Source organism: Rhinolophus ferrumequinum, chromosome 2 (genome assembly GCF_004115265.2).
Source record: "Rhinolophus ferrumequinum isolate MPI-CBG mRhiFer1 chromosome 2, mRhiFer1_v1.p, whole genome shotgun sequence".
Taxonomy (NCBI): domain Eukaryota; kingdom Metazoa; phylum Chordata; class Mammalia; order Chiroptera; family Rhinolophidae; genus Rhinolophus; species Rhinolophus ferrumequinum.
In genome coordinates, this window is record NC_046285.1 from 27,648,339 (window position 1) to 27,667,682 (window position 19,344).

The window sequence follows — 19,344 nt, forward strand, 5'->3', positions numbered from 1 at the left end:
AGAAAAAGCAACCCGATATTTTCTTATACTGGATAATTTGGCCACGTTGAATTTTAGAGTGATGACAGGATCTTTAATAGTTGTGGTTACTGTTATCATCAATGAGGGATAGAAAAACAACAATTTTAGTCAAATATCAGTAAGATTCAAGAGCAGTAGGGGAAAATACTTCTTCATGGTACCATAACCAGATCATCTCTATGGAATCCAAAGGCGAGAAATACTCAGGAAGCACTACTTCTTTAAGTAAAGAAAGCTCTTCTATGAGTTATCAGGGAAGCACAATTATTGTAGACTTGTACTTGATGGAAGAAGTACATGATACTTCAGTATGAGGTAGTGTGATGTAACATAAGATTGGAAACAAGACTGTTCTTTGTTTAACAATCAGCATATTTGTATGAGGGAGCTCTAAAGGGCTCCCTCAACAAGAATGTCTTGTTGACACAGGATAGAACGTTTCTCATAGAAATTATTTTAGCGTTGGAATAGTAAAATTATATACAAAATCATTCTGATATTTTGGAAAAGATTGAGTACAATTTTTGTGTTTGGTCAGTAAATACTTGTAAACTCTTGAGTTTATAGTTTGTCATATTAGATTACATTATTCGTGTATAAGCATAAATGAAAAGTATATAGAGAAAAGAATTTCTGCAAAATTTTCATCATAAAGTGGTGATAATTTCTGCCTCAGAGTAGTTCTAAAGGAGAAATAATATATGTGAAAAGGCACCTTGGAGACCAGTGGTATGCAATCTTTTTTTCTTCCATACTTTTCCATTTGGGAGGCTGGTAGGGATGAAGCCATGCCAGGAGGCACTGAGGGATTGGTGTGTTTTGAAATAAACTCTTTTTTTTTTTTAAGATTTTTTTTTTTAATTTAGTTTTTAAATGTTTTTTTCAATTACAGTTGACATACAATATTAGTTTCAGGTGTACAGCATAGTGGTTAGATATTTATATAATTTATGAAGCAGTCTCCCCAGTTAGTATAGAACCCACCTGACACAATACAGTTATTACAATGTCATTGGCTGTATTCTCTGTGCTATACATTACATCCCTTTGACTATTTTAACTGCCAATTCGTACTTCTTAGTCCCATCACCTTTCTCACCCAGCCCCCCAACAGCCCTCCTCCCATCTGGCAACCATTACCTTTTTCTGTGTATCTATGAGCTTGTTTCTGTTTTGTTTGTTAGTTTATTTTGTTGTGTTTTTTTTTGTTTGGTTGGTTGTTTTTTGATTTCACATATAAGTGAGATCATACGTATTTGTCCTTCTCTGTCTGACTTATTTCACTCAGCATAATAACCTCTAATAACCCAAATGGTAAGATTTCATTCTTTTTATGGCTGAGTAATATTCCACTGTATATACAGAGGGTGCCAAAAAAATGTATACACATTTTAAGAAAGGAAAAACTGTATTAAAATTGTAATGCAATAAATGACGCTAGCATTCATTTGATTAACACCATCTTTTGAGTGAACATCATACTACACATTGCTACTGTAATTCAACTTAGAAAAATATTATATAGATAACATTTCTTAAAATATGTACTTTTTTTGGCACCCTCAGTATGTACCACTTCTTTATCCAGTTGTCTATCAATGGACACTTAGGTTGCTTCCATATCTTTGTTAGTGTAAATAATGCTGCAATGAACATAGGGATGCATATATCTTTTCAAATTAATGTTTTGGATTTCTTCAGATAAATACCCAGAAGTGAAATTTGTGGGTCATAAGGTAGTTCTATTTTTAATTTTTTGAAGAACCTCTATACTGTTTTCCACAGTGGCTCTACCAACTTGCAATCCCAACAACAGTGCACGAGGGATCACTTTTCTCCACATCCTCGCCAACACTTCACTGTTGATTTATTGATGATAGCCATTCTGACAGATGTAAGGTGATAGCTTGTTGTGGTTTTAATTTGCATTTCTCTGATGATTAGTGACATTGAGCATTTTTTCTTATGTCTATTGGCCATCTCTATGTCTTCTTTGGAGAAATGTCTATTCAGGTTCTCTGCCCAATTTTTAATTGGATTGTTTGTGTTTTGGGTGTTAAGTTGTTTGAGTACTTTATAAATGTTGGATATTAACCCCTTGTCAGATGTATCATCAGCGAATATCTTTTTCCATTCGGTAGCTTATCTTTTCCTTTTGTTAGTGATATACTTTGCTGTGCAAAAACTTTTTTGTTTGAGGTAGTCCCATTTGTTTATTTTTCTTTTGTTTCCCTTGCCCAAGGTGACATATTCAAAAAAAGTTACTAAGAAAAGTATGAGAGAGTTTACTGCCTATATTTTCTTCTAGGAGTTTTGTGGTTTTAGGGCTTACATTTAAGTCTTTAATCCATTTTGAGATTATCCTTATATATGGTGTAAGAAAGTGGTGTAGTTTCACGTATGTGTCCAGTTTTCCCAGCACCACTTATTTAATAGAATGTCTTTACCCCACTGTGTATTCTTACATCTTTTGTCATAGATTAATTTGCCATATAGGCGTGGGTTTATTTCTGGGCTGTATTCTGTTCCTGTTAATCTGAGTGTCTCTTTTTATGTCAGTACCATGCTCTTTCGTTTACTATAGCCTTGTAGTATAGTTTCATATCAAGTAGCATGATACCTCCAACTGTGTTCTGCTTTCTCAAAATTGCTTTGGCTAATCAGGTTGTCTTGTGGTTCCATATAAATTTTAAGATTATTCAGTTCTGTGAAAAATACCATTGTTATTTTGATAGGGGTGCTTTGAACCTATAGTTGCTTTGTATAGTATGGACATTTTAACGATGTTAATTCTTCTTATCCATGAGCATGGTATATATGCTTCCATTTATTTGTATCTTCTTCAGTTTCTTTCTTCAGTGTCTTATAATTTTCCAAGTATAGGTCTTTTACCTACTTGGTCAAATTTATTCCTAGGTATTTTTTGGTACAATTATAAATGGGATTGTTTTTTTAATTTCTCTTTCTGATAATTCATTATTGGTGTATAAAATGCAACTGATTTCTGACTGTTAATTTTGTATCCTGCTACTTTACTGAATTCATTTATCAGTTCTAATAGTTTTTTGGTGGAATCTTTAGGGTTCTCTATATAATATGTCATCTGCAAATTATGACAGTTTTACTTCTTCCTTCCCAATTTGGATGCCTTTTATTTCTTGTCTGATTGCTATGGCTAGAACTTCGATACTATGTTGAATAAAAATGGTGAAAGTGGACATTCTAGTCTTATTCCTGATCTTAAAATAGTTTTAGTTTTTCGCTGTTGAGTATAATGCTAGCTGTGGGTTTGTTATATATGACCTTTATGTTGAGATTTGTTTCCTCTATTCCCACTTTGCTGAGAGTTTTTATAATAAATGTATGGTAGATTTTATCAAATGCATCTCTTGATATGATCATGTGATTTTTATTTTTCATTTTGTTTACTGTGTTTCCCCGAAAATAAGACCTAGCCGGACCATCAGCTCTAATGTGTCTTTTGGAGCAAAAATTAATATAAGACCCCATCTTATTTTTTTTTTCTTTAAGATTTTATTGGGGAAGGGGAACAGGACTTTATTGGGGAACAGTGTGTATTTCCAGGCCTTTTTTTTTTTCCCAAGTCAAGTTGTCCTTTCAATCTTAGTTGTGGAGGGTGCCGTTCAGCTTCAAGTTGTTGTCTTTTCAGTCTTAGTTGTGGAGGGCGCAACTCAGGTCCAGGTCCAGTTGCCGTTTCTAGTTGCAGGGGGCACAGCCCACCATCCCTTGGGAGACTCGAGGAGTTGAACCGGCAACGTTGTGGTTGAGAGCCCACTGGCCCATGTGGGAATCAAACCGGCAGCCTTCGGAGTTAGGAGCATGGAGCTCTAACCGCCGGCCCAATCCCATCTTATTTTAATATAATGTAAGATCAGGTCTTATATAGTATATGATATGATATGATATGATATGATATGATATAATACCAGGTCTTATATTAATGTTTGCTCCAAAAGACGCATTAGTGCTGATGGTCCGGCTAGGTCTTATTTTCAGGGAAACATGGTATGTAGTATATCACATTGATTGATTTGCAGATATTCAGCCAACCTTGTACCTCAGGAATAAATCCCATTTGGTCATGGTGTATCATCTTTTTAATATATTGCTGAATTCAATTTGCTAGCATTTTGTTGAGGGTTTTTACATCTATATTCATTAGGGATATTGGCCTGTAGTTTTCTTGTTTTATAATGTTTTGGTCCTGGTTTTGAAAATGGGTAATGCTGGCCTTGTAAAATGAGCTTGAGAGCCTTTTGTGCTCTTGAATTTTTTGGAATAGTTTAAGGATAGATATTAATTGTTCTTTGAGTGTTTGATAAAATTCACTTGTGCAGCCATCTGGTCCAGGAGTTTTGTTTTGTTGGGAATATTTTTGATTTCTGATTTGATTTCTTTAATAGTTACAGGTCTGTTCTGATTTTATGTTTCTTCTTGACTTAGTCTTGGAAGATTTTATGTTACTAGAAATTTATCCATTTCTTCCAGATTACCCAATTTAATCACATATAATTGTCCGTTTTATTTTCCTATAATCCTTTGTATTTCTGTGATGTCAGCTGTCACTTCTCTTTCTTTTATGATTTTATTTGAATGAACTCATCTTTTGTTCATCTTGACTACTTTCATATGTTCTTAACCTATCTGACTTGTTTTGTATATTTATTCTAGTTTAATCTAGAAAGGAAACCAAGAGAGTTATCCAGCTAGCTTTTCAGAGGACTTAATTTTACCAAATCACTGTCACTTTAATTCACCAAAAGTAGAAACCACAGTTTAATTATTGCAATTTAGTGCAGAGTTGGTTTCTGTATGGATCATCCTCAGGACATTGTGAGAATTGTTCTGAGACATTTGTAAGTTAGTCAGAATGAAGTGTTACTTTCCTAGGGTTGGTCAATTTTGTATGAACCATATCTCATTTGGGGAGTGAAAATAAAAAACTAAGATCAGACTTAAGCCCAGTGTTTCAGTTAGGGTAAAAAAATGTTTTAACCCATAAATCAAAATAATATTTTATGGCAGATTGTGTGCGTGCGTGTGTGTGTGTGTGTGTGTGTGTGTGCGTGTGTATGTGTGAGAATTTTAATTAATGGTTCTGGGTACAAAGACAGACTAAAAAGTAGAGGTGACTACTATATATAGAGGGTGCCAAAAAAAATGTATACACATTTTAAGAAAGGAAAAAACTGTATTAAAATTGTAATACTCAGTATATACTGATAACAGAAGATGAATACAAGTCATGTGTGTACATTTTTTTTGGCACCCCTGATATATCATCTGATGAAATATGCTTATCTTGCATTGTGGATTTGACAATTCATGAATGACTTCATGGTGAAATAATTGAAGTATAAATCTGAAGCTTAACAATATGAAAATAATTAATTCAATAAACTGGGAATACAAGTAGTGATTGAAACAGCTGTGATCTCTGTTCTCATGAGGTTTTCCTGTTTCTTATTGTAAATTATGATAATATTTGCATGTAGGAGAAATTACTCTACAGTATTTTTGGAAGTTAACTATGATTTACTTTTAGACTTGTGTTTTATAAACCTTTAAGTTAAAAAAAAAAACATAGCATGAAAAATCACTAACTAAAATACATGCTCTTATTAAGGAATTTAGGGGCAGGTTGCCTGGACATGTAGAATTGTTCTTATACGGGGAATGGTTCCAGAGGTCTGTCTTGGTTTGTACTTCCTTTTTGTTGCAATCCTCTGTCTCTTCCAGAAGGACCGTGGTAGAAACTTGCTGGGTTACACCTCATTAAGACACGCCTTGGTGTTTTAATGCTCCAAATACAGCCTGCTTCATAGTAGGAAGTCATGTTGTGCAAGCTGCATTTGGTCAGGGAGAATGGGTTCTCTCACCTTCCTGGTTTCGGCTGATTGTTGATATCAGACTAAGCAAGGTCAGAGCAGAATTAGATAGTTAAGAAACAGTTCTTCATAACTCAGAGACCACCAGCCTCTAAGAGTGCCCTTGGGAAGTTGAAGGAGGCAAACATCAGCTGCTCAAAGAAGCCTTGTTCTCTGTGACAGCGTGAGTAGAGGAAAGGGTGATGCTGCAGATAGTTCATTATGATGCAGTCTTAGCTACAGTGCAGGCCTGTCAGTGAACCTGTGGGCCATGTTATCTCAAGGCGCTGGTGGATTATGAAATATTTTATAGGGCTCATTAATTTTTTCTTAACCTATTGCAGATCTCAGGTCACTAGAGGGGCAGATTATATCTCTGGTCTGAAGGGATTTTATAATTCAGATTTCGTGGACTTTTCTTGACAAAAAGGACAGAAGTAGAATGTAGCTGTATATAACTGTAAGCTGTACGTTCAAGGTATTCTTATCAGTCAACTGAAGCCGAGAAACTGAAATGCGTGACACAGATATCTTTCTCTCTTTACCATGAGTCTTCCACTAATCCCATCGTTATTATCTTCTTCACCATTTGCTCCTGCATCCTCGCAGGCACTGTCACGCTTGCTTATGGGCCTGTGTTCACGCTCTCTCCTCTTCCCTTTTCTTAACTGAATCAGGAAGACTTGGAGAGAGAAGGGGCATACCACCCACCCCTCATACTAACGCAAAGCTCCTTCATGTTTAGTGCTGAATTGCTTCTTGTTTTATACCTGTAGTCTCACTGCAGGGGATAAGAATTGATGATATACTAGACAAGGAAATTTTAATGGAGGAAAGATTATGATTTACTTTTACAGGTAGAATTGTTTTCTGGGCTTCTCTGCCCAGAATCTGATGTAAGAGATAGATGAAAATGGTAAGAATCGGGGTGCCAAAAAAAAAAATGTATGCACATTTTAAGATAAGCATCTCTTAAAATGTGCATACATTTTTTTTTGGCATACTTTGTTGTACCTCTGTATATGGTGACATTCTTGGAAACATATGAGGAAAAAAATATGAGTTGAAGGAAAATGCCATTCCTAACATGGATTCCTTGATGATAGATAAAACAAGAGTCTAATATTTTGCTCAACTTTTTATAAGGACATGAAACTAAAGGTGTTCTTTTGCTTTTGTAGTGATGTCAAACAATTGTTTTCTGTTTGTTGTGTTGTTTTTGTAGCTCAAAGCATTCAGTAAACCCGGGTTCCAAGGTGAATGTATAGATTTTACAAAAGAAATTTCTGATTTGACTTCTTCATTCACTCCATGTTCTTTTAAAGTTCTTCGAGGTTGGTAAGTATGCTTATTGAGTGCTTTCTACTGTTGTTTAACAACTAAATTTCTTTTAAATTCACAAAGATTTGACCTATTTTATTTTATTTTTGTATACACAGTGAAATAAAATAAATAAGTAATCAGTGGCTAACTGCTAATTAGCCCATATTTGCCCAGTACAAGCAATTGTGTAGTAGAAACAGAATCCTAATTAGCCAACTTTGGGAGCGTCTTGGTGATTTTTTCTTACCGTTACATGATGTTTTAAAAATATTCTGAATGTTTGTATCGTATGTTTATTGTATAGCGTAATAGAATGCTGTAAAAATTAGTGTTTTTGTTCAGATAAGACATTCCTAAATTTAAAAAAAAACAAAAACTTTTTGTTTAAGGTGTTTATCGTCTGCATTTCACAGGTGTGGATCCCTGATCCAGAGTTAGGGTTTCCCTAAGATCACACGCCAAATGTCAGGCCCAGTATTGCTTTGGTCATTTTTTATTAAGTCCTATGTTCTTCCAGCTGCAGCCACATACTGGATCTTCTGCACATGTGTATGAAACTGTATATGATTCTCAAGGCTAATATACAAAGTCCATCCATTGACTTTTTACTGTGGTAAAATATACATAATGTGAAAGTTACCATTTTAACTATTTTAAGGGTACAGTTTACATGTACAGTACACAGTAGCGTCTCTGTGTGTGAAATATCTACCTAATAGCTCATCAAATTCCAGTATTTGTTCTTAAAGATACCTTGTATTCATCAATTCTCTTCGCTCTCTTAAATCAGTAGGGACGAGGATCTCCTATTTTCCATGTGAGGAACTTCAGTCTAATTAACTCTGCTCCAGTATTGTGTCACTTCCATTCTTTACCACAAACCAATCATGGCCCAATTATTTGTCCCAAAATCCACTTTAATATTTTTATTATTCTGCTTTAAATCCCGCAGTCATTCTCTGATACCAGTCAGATAAAGTTCAAACTCCTTCATTTCCACGATTCACCATCAACTAGTCTCATGTTCCCATTCTGTTCATTCTCCGTTCTATCCTTATGCTGTCTCCCATCCTCCCCTCTTCCAACATTTACTCAGCTATGTATTTTCCCCTTACCCTCAATAACAGGGGTCAGCAAATTTTTTCTATAAATAGTAATCAATATTTTCAGCTTTGTGGGCCATACAGGCTCTGTCTCAACTATTCAGTACTGCCACTGTAGCACAAAAGCAGCCATAGACATAAACGAATGGCCTTGGCTGTGTATCCAGTGAAACTCTGTTTATGGACATTGAACATTTGAATTGTATATAATACTCATGTGTCATGAAATAATCTTCTTTTAACTTTTTAAAACCATTTAAACATACAAAAACCAGTCTTAGCTTCTGAGCTGTACGAACGCAGGCAATGGGGGTGAGGTTGGCCCATGAGCTAACAGCAGATGTTATTTGTTTGGCCTCCACACTATGTTTTTAAAAAATTTTGTGTCAATACTTCAGGATATTTTTCAGAAGAACCTGTTTTCTACTTTCTCTTTAAAAATTAGAAGATTTGGAAAGTCTGGCAAAGCATTTGCCTTTGGCAATGATTAGCTGGTATTAAGTAGATGACATGCGTGCTCCCAATATGTCATACGATATATTCCCTTTTTTTTTTTTTTTTTTTAAACCTGGTACACTACTCACATTACCTGCCTGACCTCCTGCAGGTATGTACATTCATGACCCCTGCCTACTACTGATCAGAATATATCTTTCAGTTTCAGTCCATTTCCTTAATTATCTTTCTTGATTAATCCTAATTCAAGCAGTCTTTTCCCTCTCAATTATATATAGCTCTTACTACTCTGAACCTCTCTGTATGTGTTACTATTTTTATACTTATTTCCAAAAAGGATATGAGAGTTTTACAATATTAAAACACATAAAGTAGAACACTGTAAATTAAAAAGATTATCTGCAACTCTTTAGTGAGAGAGAAATATATACATCAAAGACCTGAAATAATTTTGTTGCTAATACTTGGCTCTGAGTCTCTTCTCTATTAAAATAATATATCTTGCAAAGTATTTTCTTTTTTTATTTTCTGATAAAAGGAAGCACTGATATTTTTCTGGAGGAAATATTTTTCCTGAAACTGAAGTCTAGGAAAAATTAGTCACATAATGTCACTTCATGTAGGGAATAGATATTTATATATAAATATATATACTTTATATATAAAGTGTACATTTTATGTTTATAATAATATACATTATATTATATTTACTTATATTTGTGTGGAGTTTATTAAACTACAGTTTAATAATAAAAGAATACAAGAACCATGGCAGTTCTTCAGTATCTGGAATGCTTGAAAAGATCTGGGTTTGAGCCCAGTTCCATTACTTCCTAGCTGTGAAACCTTAAACATATTGGATCATCTCTCTGAACCTCAGTTTCCAAATCTGTAAAGGAGGGGTAATAATAGTACCTATCACAAATGATTCTTATAAGGACTAAATAACAAATGCACATGGAGAGCTTAACTCCATGCTTGACACGTTGAAAGCCTTTGATAAATGTTGACTATAAAATGCTTATTACATAGAAGACATGACATACATTATGATGTCTCAGAGCATTTCTGTCATTTCCCAAAGTTAACCTGGTCTAGCTAAAGTACAGTTCTGCTGATCTGCAAATAATAGGGCTACAACTTAAACATACCGAAACTGAAGCAGTAACAGCCAATTCATTTCTCCCTTGGGCTCCTTTTCAAAAGGGCTTGTCTTAACCAAGCTTTTGATGAGTGCTATATCGAAAATAATTCAATATCAAAGATTCTAAAGAGCTTATTTCTTTCTAAAAATTTCTGTTAGCTATCAGATGTGCAGGGGACAGATTTTATATATTGTTGTGTGATTTTAGGAGTTTAGCTTCTAACTCACCCAGATGAAGGGCAAACTCATTATTAATAAGGATACAAATTTTTATTCACCCCCACCCCCAAAGAAATGTATAATCTGTTCAAGAATTTAATAATCACTATAATTTGATCCTCTACTTTTGTACTTGAAGGCACTGAATGAAGCTTAAAGCAGATGTCTTCTCATTTCAGATTTCAGCTCTACCATTTAATAGTTGGGGAGAACTTGGGAAAATCACCTCATCTTTCTATGCCTTCGTTGTGTTGCCTTCATTGTGTTGCCCATAAAAATAAGAACATGTTTCTATCTCATAGAATATTTGAGGGCTCAGTGAAATAATATATGGAAAGTGTTTAGCCTACGTCTGACACATAAGCAGTCAATAAGTGATAGTGATAACTTTTTATTTTTATTTTAAACTGATGATGTGTATTTGCTGCTGGTCAGCACCGTGACTTTTATGTAGTACCCCTCGCCTGGTTCCCACACCACGAGGAAGAGCCTACACTGCCAACTGCTGCGGTTTGGCTGAATATCTCATGGCTTGTCTTTTTAGTTGGCTCCTGTATTACCAAGAGGGCATGTCTAATAACCAGTGCGTGTTAGAAGAAGGCCTCTATGCTGACCTTACTTCCTGTGGCTGCTCAACATCTAAAGTCAAATCCCTCAAGCCCATTGACTATGTAAGTACTTTGCTGAATGCATGAGACTTTTTCTCATCCAGTTTAATTACCATGAATGAGAATGTGAAGTTGGAAGAAATGATACATGAGCAAATATAAAAATTGGAATAATTTACTTATGGATTGTAAAATTGAGATTCACTCATGAATTCCAACCAAAATGTGACACTGATATTTTCCTTTTTTTTTTAATCAGGAATGCTATCTCAGGAACTAGGGTAATAGAAGCCTGAGCTTAAATCCCAGTTTGCTACTTGAACCAGTTTGGGTGACATTGGCAAACTTAGTTTCCTCATCTATAAAAGATAATAGTACTTTATAAGTCCACTGGTACATTAAATAAGATGATGGTTGTAAAATGCCCAACCGCTGGTCAGCACTTGATTAAGTGTTAGCTATTAGTATCATGGTTGTAATTGTTACAGCTGCTTAATAAAAATAACAATCTGATTGTTTTATTATTAGATAAATCACATAACAATTAGTCTGCCTTGCAGGTTTACAATGTTACTTTAGGGCCTGGACCACCACTGGTATTGATTTCAAATCTTGTTTGGGGGGAACTAGGGCGTTCCTGCCTGTCGTGTGCACAATTGTCTGGGTCACCTTGGAGGCCCACATTTATAGGGTAAGTGGTTTCTCCTGTCTGTATACTTACTCAGAGTTATAAAAAATGTGAGAAAAACAGGATCGCTACTCTGGGGCATCAGTTCTGGGCTCCTAGTTAGTAGTGCGTGTGCAGAGGAAGTAGTAAGGATTTGGGATATTTTCAAGATGTCTGGTTGTGAGGATACCCTAGGAGCATTTGGTGAGAACTAAGATTTACACCGAGATGTTTCGCAGCCCTACACTGTGATTGGAGAGACTCGGACCCTTCCGCCACAGCTGTCTTGAAGGGTAATGGCCATACTCGGGATCTTTGATCACAACCCAAGCAATGTAGGCTTATGTCACAGGGCATTCCTGGATAGAGTATTCTTGGTATCCGGCTAAAAATAGAGTCTTGGCTGAGGAACAAGAATAGAAGTAGAATCCTTGGTCTCTCTCAATGCCCCTTAGACACTTGGCAAAACTAAGTGGCTACTGATGCTTCCTGTCTGTGGGAGGAAAACTGGTGGGAAAAAGAATGTGGTCTGGTCAGTCTTACCAACTGTTGATAAGGCTAAAAAGTGCATTGCAAAGTAGTCCACGTTTACTGGGAAAGGAATTTTCTTAGGAATTTTAAGTGGTCAAACCAGCAGACAGATAATTATTTGGTATTAACTCGAAAGGCAAAATAGGTAGTTTTAAATGTGAAAGTACCATCTTGAAAGGATGTTATAGGACTAATTCAGTGAGCTAAACCCACAGAATTTCTAAGGAGGGCGTTTTAGGAACAGAGTCAAAATGAATGGGTATTACTGTTTTTCTTCGAAGTTATCATTCTTTCACATCCATGAAGTCAAAAATGAATAATTCACATCAGTAGTGAAAATAGAAATGTTTTTATGTAAGTCGTGTGGTTGCATGTCCCAGTTTTGGTCCAGTGGAATCCAGGTAGTGTAAGCGAAGGTGCCTCCTGGGAAGGATTTGAGAGCTACAGCCTTTTCCCTCCAAGAACTGATCAAAGAGTATGTTCATTTTATGTAAGGACAGCACTTTCATTTTCTTAATGCCTGTGCATGGTATGTTTTACATGTTTACGCAGTAGGTTTGGTGTTGAAACCGAAGGAGTATGAGGTGAGGTTGGGCATCCAGCAAACACCCACAGGTTGACCCTGAAGAGGCCTTAACAGGTAGCATTTCCTTGGTGAAGCCACCTGTACTTTCCCCTGGTAGCCCCAAAGCCCCAAGTTGATCGGACCTAAGATACTGATATGTATACCAGGAGGTCAGCTTGGTAGTTTGTACTAAGCGGATTCTAGTGACAGAATTCTGTCTTGACATTTTTCTGACTCTGGGAGAACACGGGAAACTGACTTCGTCGTCAGAAGGTTTATTTATTAAGCATAGATTTGGGTAAAATGAAATAGATGTCTTGAGATTAGCCGACCTGGGCCAACATTCCCCACAAAAGAGATTCCTCCCAATCCTACAGGTCCAATCGCTCACTTTCTCCCAATTCTGTGTCTTCTTTCCCTGGAAAATGCTAGACACACTCTTGTGTATCCTGCTTCTCTGATTCCTTCTTCATCCCGTCTCACCCTACTGTGTTCTTACTTATGGATTGATACACCTTTTTCTTGTAGACTTGTTAACACCACTCCAGTATGATTGTGGATTCATTCTAGGATATGTTTCCGTCCAGTTGAGCTGACTTTCCATATAGATGAGCTAACTCTTTGACCTCACTTGTATTAGTTAAAACTGTAGAATTCTGAGGGTATTGGCATTCCCAGACATGCTATGACTTCATGCTAAAGTGTCCTAATGGAGTCTTAACGACTTTATCTTCATACAATATCAGTATGTTTTGCAATGACAGTTTGCTTCAGGCTGCTTGGTCTTTGTGTCAACATATGTCACGTTCCAGAGGTCCATGGCTGCATAATTTGCAGTCATTTTACATTGAAAAAAGCTGGGAGCATAGTTTACAGTTTTGCTTCTCACTAATGTGACCTTGGGCAAGTCAAGTGATTGCACTCAGTTGACTCATATGTAAATAAACTGTCAAAACAAGTATTTTCACGTCTTTGACAGCCTCCAGCTCTGTTGCAAATAAGTATCCTGGCAATATTTCTAATGGAAAATGAAAAGGAACATCTATTCAACCTTAGGACTCACATGATCTGAGGGAATAAGATGGTATATTAGCTTGCAATAAGGTTATACCATATAACAGTCCCCAGAACGGGATTAGGAGCTAGAGGTGGGTGGAAGAACTAAACAGAATGTTTTAAGCATTGGCCTAGTAGCATCTGGGGTAACCTGCTTTTACCGTGTTTCCATGGGAGCAGCGGAACATGCACTGCTTCTTTACTGTCTCCATGGTGGCTTGGCATAGAAATTGGCTTCCTTTGAAGTAATAATCCAGTTCTGGCAGCTGTAAGCAGGCACAGCAAAAGAAACATCATAACAAGAGGCTGTAGAAAGACTTCAGATGAAATTATGATGGTGATGACATGAATGATCTGACGTGGTACAATAGGAATTGGCAGGTGATGCTGCACAGGAGCACGAAGTAAGGTACGCAGCTGTAAGCAGAAGACTGTCGACCCAGCCACAGCATGAAAGGAAGCGATGCGGTTATAAAGTGGGCAAGAGTGGGGTTACTAGTAAATTTTCACCTGAACCCACATAATACTTAATATTCACCGTTGTGCACGTTTTGAAAATGAAGGCCAAGAAACTTACAGTAAACATCAGCTTCCTACTCAGACATTTGAAGCATTTCCCTTTAAATTCAGGCAGAGGACGAAGATCTATGCTATCTCCACTTCTTTTCAACGTTATTCTGGAGTCCTAGCCACTTTAATAAGATTAAAGCAAAGAATAGTATAAAGGAAGAAACAAAATTGTCAAGAGTATCTACATATGAGTTATTAAGGTCAATATGAATTTTTAAAACTTGCGGAATACAAGATAAATAGCAATTAAACCACAGGATACTTAGGAATAAGTCTAACAGAAGGCAAGTCCTATATGGGGAAAACAATAAAAACTTCATTGAAGAATATAAGAGATGGAGAGAAAGAAACTTTTATAGATGAAAAGCCTCAATAGTGTTGTGGTGTTCCCCCAACTAATACAATTTCAGGCAAAATGCTTACAGAATCTTTTGTCGTTTTTTAGGGTGGGGGGGAGGGGTGAGGTGGGCTGGGGTGGGATGGTAAAACATGACGAGCTTATCCTAAAATTAATTTGAAAAAAATGAGAGTCCAAAATAGCCGAGATACTTTTTAAGAACAGGCAGGATCACTTGCCCTATTAAATACATATTTCCTCATATATCAATTAAGATAGTAGGTATTGGTACAAGGAGAGACATATAGAGCAGTGTAACAGGACAGCATAGAAGAAACTGACCTACATAAATAAGGGAATTTGGAAGATGACAGAAATAGCATTGCAGTGGGCTGTTATGAACTGCTAAATAAATGGTATTGAGACAATTGGCCCTTTACATGGAAAAAGATACAGTTAGAATGCTGTTTTACTCCAAACACAAAAATATATTCCAGATGGATTAATAGCAGCCTAAATGTGAAAAGCAAACTTTAAAACTTAGAAGAAAATATAGGAAACTACCCTAATGATACTGAAACAGGATGGATTTAATCACAAAACGTACAAAACAATAAGAGAAAATGCAAATATATCAGTTTCCTGTTGCTGCTATAACAAATTGCCACCAACTTAGTGGTTTAATAGAAACTATCTTATAGTTTTGTCGGTCAGAAGTCCAATAAAAGGGTCTTCCTGGGGTAAAATTAAGGCGTCGGACTGCATTCCTTCTGGAAGACGCTGGGGTGGGGGTGGAGACTGTTTCCTGACCTTTTCCAGTTTCTAGAGGCCCCCACGTTCCTTGGCACATGATCCGCCTCCGTCGTTAGAGTGCTTCACTCTGACTTCTCTCTATATTCTCTCTCACCCTCCTACCTCCCTCTTAAACGGACTCTTGTGATTATATTAGGCCTATCTGGATAATCCAGACTAATATCCCCAACTCAAGATTCTTAACTCTCCATCACATCTGTAAAGTCCGTGTGGCCACATCGAGTAGCATATTCACAGGTTCTGGGGATTAGGATGTGGCCATTTTTGTGCGGTGGGGGTCGAGGTGGGAGCACATTCATTATGCAGTCTACCACAGCAAGCCACAGACTAGGAGAGTATATTCGCAGCCCTTATAACTTGCAGAGGTCTAGTGTGCAGAACGTAAAAAGAACTATTTTAAATCAGTGGCGGAAAAAAATTCTGTTTTAACTCGGCAGAGGATAGGAATATCTAGGCAGCTCAGAAGAGAGAAAAGGTTACGGACATTCAAAGGATGTTAAACCTCACTAGTGATCAAATAAATTAAAACAATTAGGTAACATTACCTACGTTACATACAAACATTTGAAAATCTGACCACATCAAGTTATGGTTTAGTGGTGGAAAAGAGGGATTATTCATGCACAGTTAGTTAGAGGAGTGTCGTTTGTGACTGTGGGGAGGAAAAATTAGGATGTTTGTTACAGCACTGATGGATGAAATAAAGTGCAGCAGGATCCTGTAAGGAAATGCAACATAGTAGTTACAGTGAGTGAAGGTGAGCTATTCGTATTACTAAAGGTGTTACAGTAAGATCAGTGTATACAGTAAGATACATTTCTGTGAAATCTAAAAACAAAGGATGTATAACCATTAGTAAAGTATAAAAACATGAGCTGGAAGGATTCACAACAACTTCAGCATAGTGGTTACCCCGAAGGACGGGGGTGTGGGGGGTTAAAATTCAGCTGTACCTGTTGTGTTTTACTTATTTATACAATTTGATACAACAATACTAAAATTAAGACGCATCACTTTTGGGTGTTGGTCAGTCATCTATGTATTATTTATTCTTTTTGAAATGTATAACTTTTTTTAACAAGGTGAAAAAAAGGACCAGTTAGAAAGGTAGATATGCAATGCAACTGATTTTCTAAGCCAAATGAAAGAAGCTGTCTGAGGATTATAGTTTGCTGGTGAAGAGTTTGGTCTGGGAGTCCGACAGACCATTACTTGTTGTTAGCTGAGTGACCTGGGCATGCTTCTGACCACTCTGTGCCTTAATTTTCTCTTCTAATCAAACGTGAGGATTAAATGCGCTATTTCAGTTTAAGCCTTTAGAACATAAGCACTCATTACTAGAACAGCTCATAGATAACAATTGTTGTGCAACATCAAGACTTGATAGGCTGAAGGTATTTATATGATTTTGGTTTAAATAGGCCAAACTTAGAAGACTCCATATTAGAGTCTAATTATTAGAGATTTATGAGCCTTCTATTAAATTTTCATCATTTCAAATAACTTTTTTTCCCAGCACACTGTTTGGTATTTCTCTGGAATGGAATGGTATCGGAGGTGTACATTATGGTTACTTTCCTAGAATTCAGTTCATTTACTCTTAGCTTCTTAGCTGTGATGCATTTGGCAGAGGTTGGGGTGAAGTGACACTGTCAAGCTGTACAGATATGGCTGTTCCGAGTGGCTGATTGCTAGGTATTCTAAAAATGATGTACCATGTTATAGATAGACTCTAACCAATTAACATAACCCTGAGGTACTGCCAACCTTTTCCATACAGGCGGTGATTTGAAACCCAAAGAACTTTCCAGTGCCAAAGTACAAGGCTGTGTAGTTTTAAAAAAATGTCAAAACTTAGTAGTTACTCCGATGTAAAAGTTTTATTTAATTATATTGAAGATGTGTTGGTAGAAATGCAGTCCTACTAGCGGGGTCCTGTACCAGGGTCTCAGCTTCCGAGTGAGAAGCCAGGGTCTCACTCTCGTTGAGCTGATAGAGTAGCTAAGAATAGGGGTCACATGTATTGCCCCGCTGAGCAAGATGAAACCAAGTGCTTGTGATAATAGCACACCTGCCAATCAGAAACAGTCCACACGATGAAATTGCTGCTACTTAGCACATGTTAGAAGCATGGTGTAGGCGGTAAGAACACAGGCTCTGGGGCCATACTGTCCAGATTAAAATGCCAGCTCTCCCACTGACTGTGTATGTGACCTGTGCCCTGATTCTTCATCCACCAAGTGAGGATAATAACGGTACCCACGCCACAGGGAAGTTGTATGGATTAAATGAGTGAAGACAGGTCTGCAGCCCCTAATCTGAATGTATTTTGGGATTTGGAATTTTTCACATTTTAAACAGAAATATGGTTCATATATGGCATATACGAAAATACTCTCAGAAGGGTTCTGGGCAGCGTCCCGTAATTAGACACGTTCCTGTTTCTGTAGCAAAATATAGTCATAGCTATACAAATTGAATAAATATTGTAAATAGTCCTCTACATATATTCAGGTCAAGTTTTGTTGCCAAATGAATTAGGAAAAAGTTGGAGTTTTAGAGCTTTTGGTGTTTAGAACTATACATAAGGGATTGTGACTAGATGGGTGTGTGTGTGTGTGTGTGAGTGATGCCCAGCGCATATTAAATGACATATTGATTAGTTGTTACTATTGTTGGCATTTAAAATCTTAGTTTATGGGATGAGGAGGAATGATGAGGTGGTTTTTTTTCTTATTGAAAGTTCATTTACATAATTTCTTCAAATATTATTTTTCTTTCTTAACCACATCCTCTTTTGAGAAACTGTATCCTCTTTGCATGGCTTAGACTTGACCTGGCAGGAATGTGCTGTTACTGCTGACGCCTAAGAAGAGCCTTTGGCCCCACACGGTTGGCCATCTGCTAAGTTAACATGGACTGACGCCAAGAGATTTGTAGCACTCAAACTGTAATTAAATTCTGGTGGTTTCTATTGTCCTTGAAAGGTTCAGGTTACTAGGACATCTTCGGTTTTGAAGACTACTCATAGTTTATGAGTAGTTCCTACTTTTGTGTTTGAAAATCTATCTGAAAAATACGATTTTAAAATAGTTCTTAATGATTACCCATTAACCCACCCCCACCATCTTGCCCTCATGGGCACTTGATATTGACCCTCATAATCTTCCTATCCATTAAGTACATTTGTACAACAAGTATATTTATAAATTGAAGTACATCTATAAATTAATGACCATTTAAATCAAAGCAATTTCAATAGACAAAAATCAAGTTAAATATATATCAAACCTCTGGTGGGAGGGAATGACTTTAAGCTTAGAAACAATAGATGTTCTAAATGAGAATTTGGAAAGATTGGACCACCCGATGATACCCTGCTGTTGTCGTTGCTAAGAATGGAGGATGGGATGTTTGTCTACATTAGTCAGTAATATGTAGTTTTTCTTTGGTTCATGCTATGGGTTTATGTTCTTTGCCCATTTATATATTGGGTCACTTAGAGCAACCTTTGTGATTTATATAAACTCATAAAAATATTACCTCAGCCATTTTTTACAGTTCTTAAACTTCCTGCGTATCATTTTTAAACATTTTTTTGTGATCCCCTCCACCAAACTTTTCATTGTTTCCCTAAGATAAATTTCTAGATGAAGAATTTCTAAATCGTCTTTGACTTGGCAGTGAATTTGATGGAGTTAGAGGGATAATGGCAGCCTTTTAAAAAATGTCTTGGTGGGCATTCTGCACAAGGGAGAGGAAAATGTACACAGGTACTGTTTTTCTTAGAGCAGTGCTTAGCATTGAAATTACATTTTCATAATCTGTTCATTTTTTCCCGCTGGAATTTAAGACAGTTACATAATGTCAGCACTAAATGCCTTTAACGTAAGTGTCTGTCACTCTTAACCACAGCGAACGCTACCGGGCAAGTGTTGCTTACGGTTGGTGTCAGCCCTGTCCAGGCTCCTTGCCTGTCTGCCCTTCCTTACAATTTGAAACTCAACACGTAGTAAAGAGTGGGAAGAGGCAAGCTGAAATGC

At 36.8% G+C, this 19,344-nt stretch overlaps 1 protein-coding gene across 1 annotated transcript in view; it reads left to right on the forward strand.

Annotated features, from left to right (window-relative positions):
• Positions 1-19,344, forward strand: part of CRYBG3 (crystallin beta-gamma domain containing 3) — a 107,913-nt gene that overhangs the window by 73,104 nt on the left and 15,465 nt on the right. Inside the window, exons 16-17 of the mRNA XM_033127701.1 lie at positions 7,135-7,247; positions 10,699-10,825. Of these exons, the coding sequence (XP_032983592.1) occupies positions 7,135-7,247; positions 10,699-10,825 (240 nt within the window). The remainder of the gene's footprint in view (positions 1-7,134; positions 7,248-10,698; positions 10,826-19,344) is intronic.